At 45.1% G+C, this 9,866-nt stretch overlaps 1 protein-coding gene across 1 annotated transcript in view; it reads right to left on the reverse strand.

Annotated features, from left to right (window-relative positions):
• The window catches only part of RFT1 (RFT1 homolog), a 29,620-nt gene that overhangs the window by 13,570 nt on the left and 6,184 nt on the right, over positions 1-9,866 (reverse strand). The window contains exons 6-7 of the mRNA XM_014542935.1: positions 6,336-6,473; positions 1,150-1,228 (exon numbers count right to left, since the gene is read on the reverse strand). Of these exons, the coding sequence (XP_014398421.1) occupies positions 1,150-1,228; positions 6,336-6,473 (217 nt within the window). The remainder of the gene's footprint in view (positions 1-1,149; positions 1,229-6,335; positions 6,474-9,866) is intronic.

A 9,866-nucleotide genomic window follows, 5' to 3' on the forward strand; every position in this document is an offset into this window, starting at 1 on the left:
CCCTGATCCCCCCCACACACCAACTGGGGTGGGGGCTGGCCAACCTCCCAAGGCCCCTCCCCCAGCTGCTGACGCTCGATCGGCCCCTCTCACCCCATTTGGGGGTGGGGCTGGCTGGCCCACTGCCCACAGACCCTCCCCATGGCTGGCCCTGCCCCCATCGGTCCCCCCAACCCCAATCGGGGGTGGGGCCCGCCAGCCAATCGACACAGCCCCTCCCCCCAACTAGCCTGGCCCTGATCAGCTGATCAGGGTGCGCCAGCCAGCCAACCTCCCACCATCTCCTCCTCCCGACAGGCCCGGGCCAGATCTGCCCCGATTGGGGCCGGGCTGGCCAGACCCCACCCGTGCATGAATTCGTGCACTTATTGGAAACTTTTTGTTTTCCCAAATTTTTGTAATGGAGTTATATATTTTTATAATTAAAAGACAAATTTTGAAAAGTTTTAAAAATATGTTCAGTATTCGGTATACAGGTGTATAGACATATGAAACTTATGTAGAGAGAGAAAATACTACTTTCAGCAGCTTACAGCTACCTCAAATCTCATTCTTTGAACTAAAGCTGGGTATAAATAAACCAATATACATACACAGAAAAATTAGATGTATGTATGTTTAGCTCCTCTCTGCATCGAGAAGTCTATCACTGTTACCCTGAAAAGCCTTGGAAAAGTGGAAGGCTGACCAAACTATTACAAAGGTGAATCTTACTGTTTAAGAAAATAAAATGATGAAAACCTGGTTCTTTTTCTTTACAAAGTTCAAAAAAAAGTGTATAAAAAGGAATAGGATAATGAGTCTACAGATTTTTCTATAATTGATATAATCCTTTTATGATACATTTATATAAATGACATAACATGGGGTTTTGGAGATAGACTTGGATTCAAAGTTAATTTATTTCTCATTACTAAAAGACCCCGAAGAAGTTACATAACCTCACTGACCCTCAGTTTCTTCATCCATAATAAACAAAGACACGTAAGTAAAGTATCAAGCTAAGCAGATGCGAGGTTCCCTCTCCTTACATGAGAAGCCCCGTTTCTGAGGTTCCTCTGCCCAGGGCTGTGGACAGCAGGAGGCCGGGATGGGATCCCCTTGCTTATGCTATGGCTTCCTAACTGCTCAGGATAACCTTTTACTCACCTTCTGTCAAAATCTGTTTCAAGAAAGACTGTTTGAAAAAACTCCAAGTCAATTTAGCCTCTGTCCAATTTACAAAAGCCTAAAAGAGAAAACAAACAAAAATATCCCAGGCACTGCAAGTCTAAGAGTACATTAATGCTACAGGAGAGGCAAATTCATGTTGGTCCCTAAATCCCAGCTTAGATAGTCCCCACTGCTTTTTCATTTAATGCTAAGCACACAGAGACATCCCACAAATAATGGCAAAGACTTTATATTCCTAAACACCAAGACAAAATCTCCAGGTAGAACAGTCCCCCTGTCCGACACACACCTGTAAGGGGCCTGCCCAGGATTCAGGCACAAAGGCCAGACCCACTCCACCTCTCCAAAAGGCTAGCTGTAGCTACAGAAGTTAACGCAAGGAACCTGTCCCATGGGCCCCTCCTCTTGGCCCAAAGCCCACCCGTTAGAGCAACGCTACCCAGTAGAAATATAATGCAGGACACATACATAATTTTAAATTTTCTAGCACCATAGTGAACAGTAAGAAAAAAAAAAGGTTAATTTTATATATAATAAGTTAATTTAAATATATTTAACCCAAAATATCATCATTTCATCACGTAAAAAAATATTAGAGGCATTTCACATTATTTTTTGTACTAAGTTTGAATCCAGTGTGTATTTTTCACTTAGAGCTCACCTCAATTCCAAATGCTCCATAGCCACACGTGGTGTTTACCACTTAGCACAGGGCAAGTCTAGAGTACCCCTCGAAAGCAGGGGTCATTTCCAGTCCTCAAATCTCCTCCCTGGTTTCAGAGCCTTTCTTCCAGGCACTGCAAGGGCAGGCCTGACCCTCCCAAACTACACTTCCTCCAGGGCACCACTGGACCTGGAGCAGATGCCAGGGGCAGCTCTAGTTCAGGAGTAAATCTTCCCAGTGAGAAGGAAACTGGGTCTCTCCTTTCCCCAGAACAAAGAGTGCCAGACTCCCTACCACCACCAGGGGGCGCTGTGGGCCACATCATGTTTGGGGCAGTGATCCCGCTGATAGGGCAGGACACCTCTCACATTCCCAATGCCAGGTGATCCTCTGGGGGGCTCTCCCCAGCACGACCTGTGCTCTTTACAGGAAACAGTTACAGCTGGCCCACGAGGCTCTTCTGAAGCCTACTTGCTGGTAGATTGTGAATGGGAAGATGGCTGAGTTACTTTTAAAAATTTCTTTAGGAGAGTAAAATCTCTATATGATACCTTGTACTTCAGCATTTCTTTCTCCCAATGCCTTCCATTTATACAGACCCATGCCCCAGCGAGTGGCTCAGTTCAGGGTACTTGCAGGAGGCAACCAATCGATGCTTCTCCCACATCGATGTTTCTCACCCTCTCGCTTCCTTCCTCTCTCTCTCTAAAAAAATCAATGAGAACATGTCCCTGGATGAGGACTAAAAAAAAACCAAATAAGTAAATTAACCCATGGTTCGGAAGGAATGGCTACACTGCTTACTATGTCCAAAATGCTCATTAAGAATAAAGAGACAGGAAGTCTGATTAGGTTTCTTCTCAGAGGTGTCTGCTAAGCAATAGAAAAGAAGTGTATTCTTTGGGCTTTTAGCATTCTGTTCAGAATGGATTTGTCACGTGGGACGGTCAAAAGAGGCCTATTTCACAAGAGGTAGGTTGGTACTGCTGAGCTGGTCTACAGGCCGTGAATTTCCCTGCAGTCCCCTGACCAACAAGCCATTCCACTGCCTCACTGCACTGATGGAGAAACTGATGGTGAAACGTGATGGGCAGTACCTCCAGGGAAGGTCTGGCACCAGAACTCTGGGGCTCACTCTGATTTAATGAGTCACTCACCTCTGCCCACCCATGTGTCAAGGCCCAGGTCAAAAGCAGCTTCCTCCATGAAGCCTTCCTCGATGCTCCCAGATGGAATTTACCAGTTCTTCTCTGTGCCTCATTTTGTTAACACCAGACAGACACACATACACACTCTGTCTGTCTTGCAGTGCAGTTAGCTGAGTACACATCTTAACTCCCTACCACAATGCAAGTTCTGAAGGCAGGAACCCTATTCAGGGAACCTAGTACAGTGATTAACACAGAATACTGCTAAATACATGCTTTCTGGGTTAAATTCCTCAGCTTTACTTAAATATTAGCAGACCTCCCGTATTAAATCACTCAGAAGTGTGGAGAATATAAAAGATATATATGGGCAGTCATTATTTGAGGATCATAATTTAAGACTTAGTAAGTACCTTTAAAAAGATGGAGTTCTATAAGAATTGGAAAGAAATCTCCCAACTTGGTCAAACTGAGTTTGACCAGTTTCATAGAAGGGAGCCCCCAAGTGCAGAAAGCTGCTCCAGAGAGTCAAGTTAGGCGTATTGCGAGTGGTAATGTCATCCACTGGATTAAAAATTCATCTTCTTTCTCATCTCTTAAAAAACTTGAATACTGAATCCTTTTACCTGGAACTTCCAAATCTTTAAGTAAATAACTAACTAATTGGGGCAGTAAGCCATTTCTTTTGCAAAACTACATAGCGTAGAGGTTAACACTATGGAACTAGACAGAAGTTAGAGAGAAGTGGGTCCTAAACCAGCTGTGTGATTTTGGGTTAGTCACTTAACTTCTCTGAACCTGTTTTCTCCTCTGTAAAACTGAAGCAGTAGAATGTGTTTCATAGGAAACTATGAGGATTACAGACAACCATGTAAAGTGCTCAGCACAGTGCCAGGCACATGCAGTTATGGCACTCATTATACATCTGGCTCTTTGCCGAAGTTCCAATACATTCACAGAATTCCTTAAGTCTTCAGAGGGGCCTCACAGCACATGCAGCCCAACGACCTCACCTTTAACATAGGACTCGAGGTCTGCAGAATCCTGCAGGCTTCACCTCTGCAGGTACTGCCTCCCAAGGGCACAGGCAGCCTCTGAGGCCCAGCAATCACCGCCCTGTATGTCTGTATCCCGGCCAGCAGCCAGCAGGGGCTGTGCTGTTTGTCAGCAGGAACAGAGCCACGGTGTGTGACAAGTACACACAACCTTCTCGTGGCCAAGGCTCTGTCCCAGCAGTACGAGCATGGGTACTATAGGGACAGACTGCAGGTAACACCGCTGCGCTCTCACACCAATGCCACCGCGTCTGCCTTGCGAGGACGTTTCAGTGGAGCTAGCGCTGCTCTCAGGGCAGCAGTGTGATGGTGATGATGGTATCAGCTGTCACTATGGTCACCCAGCGGGGCCAGGCCAGGTTAAACACCTTACATGCCCCATCTCATCTGACTCGCACAACCACGTTAGGAGGGATGGACTCTTATTGCCATTTGACAGATAAGGAAATGAAACTTGGAGTTCTGAGTCCATCACAGGGTTAGTTACACACCTGACAGACTCATTACCCTCTCCTGTCTGTATTAATGGTCCAAATACTCCTTCTCAAAATACTGCCAGGGGCAGGGGCTGGCCCAGTGGTTCAGCTGGCCAGGCCGGGACAGGTGGGCCCCAGGGAGCCTCAGGGAGGGACTTTCCTGCATGCTCAGTCCCACTGGGGCAGGTGGCAGAATGAGGCACTGTGGTATCCCCAAATTACCACGTTGATTTAGATTAAAGGTAAGATCTAGTAGATCAGAATGGAGAACTCTTATCTAGCAAATCAGAACATATCTGGCTTTTCTTGAAAAGTTGTAGAGCAAGATTCCGTAAGTTCTGAGACTAAAGTCCCAAATATTTTACAGCTTTTTAAAGTAGCCCAGCCGGTGTGGCTCAATGGCTGAGCATTGACCTATGAATCAAAAGGTCACAGTTCAATTCCCATCAGGGCACATGCTCTGGTTGTGGGCTGATCCTGCAGGAGGCAGCTGATCAATGATTCTCTCTCATCACTGATGTTTCTATCTCTCTTCCCTTCTTCTCTGAAGTCAATAAAATTTTAAAAATAATAAAGTAATCACAAAAGAGAAGTCCGGTTAAAGCCTTACCTCAACTAAGCGCACCACATCTAGCCAGCCACCAGGCGGGGGAAGAAGGAAGGAGGCCAGCCCGGAACGGAGCGGGACACGAAGCAACTGCCCAGAGGCGGTGCAGTGTGGCATCACCCTGCAGCTCCAGGCCACAGGCAGCAGCACTGACCCAGAGTCAGGAAATGAAGGTCAGATGGACCAAGAGTTGAAGAGTTGAGTAGAAAAAGATTATGCTTGGCTCCCACACATTAGCATCCTCAGAGGATGACATGGGAAAGTGGGTCACCTGAGAGAGGCCTGACACTCGCTGAGGGACTACGCAGGGGCTGTCCCTGCTTTCTCAGCACTCTGGAATGTCTGTGCCAGAGGCCAGCTCTGGGGAAAACCAAGCGACAGCAGGACAGAGAGTGGAACACAGTGGTTATAGCTTGCGGTCTGCTGGGATCCACGCCACTCCAGGTGACTGTCCTCGCTCTGACCTTCACCTTGGGCAGGTGTTTAGTCACTAAGCCTCAGTTCCTCAACCGTAAAATATAAACAACAGTGTCCGCCTCACAGAGTTGTTATACCTAAAGGCATGTAGAGTACTCAGCATAGGACCTAGCACATGGGTTCTCAACTGGGGACAATTTTTGTCTCCAAGGGGACGTTTGGCAGTGTCTGGGGACATCTGGCAGTGTCTGTGGTTGTTATAACTGGGGGGTGGTAACTACTAGCATCTAGTGGGTAAGAACTGAGAATGTGCCTGGCCAGTGTGGCCCAGTGGTTGAGTGTCAATCTATGAACCAGGAGATCACTGTTCCATTCCTGGTCAGGGCACATGCCTAGGTTGCTGGCTCGATTACCCGTAGGGTGTGTGTGTGTGTGTGTGTGTGTGTGTATGTGTGCAGGAGGCCGCCAATTGATGATTCTTTCTCATTACTGATGTTTCTATCTCTCTCTCTCCCTCTCCCTTCCTCTCTAAAATCAATAAAAAATAAATTAAATTAAAAATAAATCAAGAATGCAGAGGACAGCTCCTAAACAAAGAATTATCCAGTCCAAAATGTCAATACTGCCAAGATTTAGAATCCCTGGCTGAACACATAGCAAGCACTCAAAAGATATGAGCTACTGAATTACCTTTACTATTCTAATAATAATAAACAATTAAGTTATAGTTTCTTTCCCTCAAGGATAACCAGCATCTGTGATTAAAATGATAAGAGACAAAAATATATTACTTACTCTACTTCTCAAAATACTGGGTAGCAGATCTGTCATTCTGGAGACAGGAAGAGTTTGTTGCTTGGTTGATTTTGGGAAACCCAGTAACTTTTTGAAATAAGTAACATAGCAGAGCACCAGAACTGCAGTATAGAATACCTGGGGGGAAAAGAAAAGAATGGGTTTAAATTGCACTGTTTTAATATAGTCCTAATTAAGATATGTTATAAATTTGACCTCAAAGGTCAATCAAGAAACAGAACAGTCTTAATTAACTGCACCTTCTGGACTATCCACTGAGACCCAGCAGCCGCGGCATCACCGGGGAAAGTGTTCCACGCACTTCACCTGACTGGGCAAGCAGAACACAACTTCCAGACAGACATCCACTAGCGCCAACTGCCACACCAATGTCAGACACGTTCTGAAGGCTTTGCATTTGGCCAAAAAGCGGCTCTCCCGCCTGACAGCACACTGTGAGGATCCATGTGTCCTGTCTGGGCACATCCAGGCACTGGGGAATTTCCATAGACCCCGGAAACCTGTCACATTATGATTACAAGGCAGAACTGAGCTGATGGGTCTCCCCGCTCTGCCCAGTGCGTGGGCAGGGCAAGAGCTGCTAGAGCAGTGGTTCTCAACCTTGGCTGCACATTAGAGTCACCTGGGAATCTTTTTAAAATCCTGATTTCTGGGCCGCATCCTCCGGAAATTCTGTTTCTTTGTTAGGATGAGGCCCAGAAATCAGGATTTTAAAAAGATTCCCAGGTGATTCTAATGTGCAGCCGAGGTTGAGAACCACTGTGCTAGAGGATGGGGAGGGAAAGGTGGGATGATAAGAGAGCCCACACACCTGGGACGAAGGATGGCTTTTGGCCAGGAGCAGCAGCCTGGGGTTTATTTGCAGATTGGGGAGGAATATTCAAAGTGGCCCCTTTCCCAAGCTCTCTTCTCCCCTCTTTCCCCCTGAAAAGAGCTCAAGAAAAAATGGGGCCTCCAGGCCCCCTTTCAATCTGGAAATACTTGTAAGAAAGGCACAGAGCAAGGACAAAGAGGAGTCTCCGGTTAGCAGGTTCAGGCTCCTCTACTACCCACGCCTGCCCCATCCATGCCTGAGAACACAGCCCACCATCCACTACCCTTTTTTTTTTTTCAGTTTTATTGAGAAATAATGGACATACATCACTGTATAAGTCTTACAGCATGATAGTCAGATTTACACATATTGTGAAATAATTACCACAATAGGTTCAGCTAGCATCCACCTTTTCATATAGACACAATAAAAAGAAAAGGAAAAAAAAATCTCTCCTTGTGATGGGAACTCACAGAATTTACTCTCTTAATAACTTTCCTATCTATCATACAGCAGTGTTAGCTATAGTCATCATGTTGGACATTACACACCTAGTTCCTATTTATGTGATAACTGGAAGTTCGTACCCTTTGACCACCTTCCAATTCCCCCCATCCTTCTTCCTTCATGCTGCAAGCCAGCCTAAGACACAGCAGCACTGCTGTGCGCCACACCCCCTGCTGCCAACATCCTGAGATAAGTACCCTTTTCCAGCTCCCTTCCCCGCCTCGCTTCATCTTCCCACTGAGCAAGCCTGGGGAAACAATAACAACCTATGGCAAGTCTTCATGCAGCGTATCCTAACTACATGATCCCTCCCCTTTATTTCCATTGAGGAAAATTCACGTAACCTAACACTGACTGTTTTAAGCATTTTAAAGCATACAATTCAGTGGCTTTTAGTACATTCACAGTGTTGTATAACCACCATCACTATCTAACTCCAAAAGGAAACTCTGTACCCATTAAGCACTCACTCTCCATTTCCCCCAGCCCCTGGCAACCACTAATCTGCTTTGCCTCTGGACTTGCCTATTCTGGGTATTATATATTAATGCAATCACACAGTAGGTGGCCTTCTGTGTCTGGCTTCTTCCGCTTAGGATAACGTTTTGAGAGTTCACCGTGTGTTTTATTTTTATGGCTGGACAATATTTTATTGTATGGATACACCACATTTTGTTTACCCATTCATCAGTTGGGCATTTTGGGTGCTTCCACCTTACAGCTATTGGGAATAGTGTTGCTATGAACATCCGCGTACTAGTTGTTTGTACACCTGTTTTTAATTCTTTGGGGTATAAACCTAGAAATGGAATTGAGGGGTCTTTTGGTAGTTCTACATTTAACTTTTTAAAAACATATATTTTTATTGATTTCAGAGCAGAAGGGAGAGGGTGAGATAGAAACATCAATTATGAGAAAGTATCATTGATCAGCTGTCTCCTGCATAACCCACACTAGGGATTGAGCCCCCAACCCGGGCATGTGCCCTGACCGGGAATCGAACCACGACCTCCTGGTTTATAGGTTGACATTCAACCATTGAGCCGTGCAGGCCAAGCTACATTAAACTTTTTGAGGAATTGCCAAACTGCTTTACACAGCAGCTGCCCCATTTCACTTTACCACCAGCAACTTATGGGGGGTTCCGATTTCTTCATATCCCCACCAACACTTGTTATTTTCTGTATTCTTTTGATAATAGCCATCCTAATGGGTGTAAAGTGGTATCTCATTGGGGTTTTGATTTACATTTGCCTAATGACTAATGATGTTGTGTATTGTCTCATGGGCTTTTTGGCCATTTATTTGTCTATCTTCTTTGGTGAAATGGCTATTCAAGTCCTTTACCCACTTTTGGTGGTTTGTCTATTTGTTGTTGAGCTATAAGAATTCTTTATATATTCCAGAGAAACCCTATTATTTGACATCTGATGCCATGGGGTGAGGGGTTATTTGAGGAGGAACCTGGAAGTGGGTTGGACAAAGGGAATCCCAGGGTGTTGGTTGTGGCTTGCCTGCTGACATGAGGAGCTGTTGGTTCTTAGACTTCTGACACATAAATTGACAGAGAATGTACCAGTGAAGAACTCTCAGAAGTCTATGATAAGGAAACAAATAAATTCAGTACTGGCCTTGCTGACTATGACCTACATATGACATATCCTGGGAGGGAGCTCTGATCATCGGAAAGTGACAATGAAAGTGCCTTTCCCAAGAAGAGTCAACCAATAACTGGGTGTCTGTGTGGCCCTCCTGTCCTATTAGGGAGAATGCATCAAAAAGTATGAGGGCCCAGCTGATGTGGCTCAGTGGTTGAGCACTGACTCATGAACCAAGAAGTCACCGGTTCAATTTCTGGTCAGGGCACATGCCCAGGTTGTGGGCTCGATCCCCAGTGGGGGGCATGCAGGAGGGTCTCTCTTTCATCGATGTTTCTATCTCTCTCTAAAAATCAAAAACATATTTTAAAAAAATAAATTAAAAATGTTTAAAAAGTATGATGAATGCTGAGACTATAGTTCTGGAGCTAATAAAACAAGGCAAAAATAATCACAAATAACTTGTCTAAAATATGCAATTGTTTTCAAACTGCTTTTAGGAGGCAATTCTCATTCTTTTTTAATTTTACTGTATTTTATAATTCTTTATTGTTCAAAGTATTATATATGTCCCCCTTTTTCCCCCACTGA

Source organism: Myotis brandtii, unplaced genomic scaffold, assembly GCF_000412655.1.
Source record: "Myotis brandtii unplaced genomic scaffold, ASM41265v1 scaffold316, whole genome shotgun sequence".
Classification (NCBI taxonomy): Eukaryota; Metazoa; Chordata; class Mammalia; order Chiroptera; family Vespertilionidae; genus Myotis; species Myotis brandtii.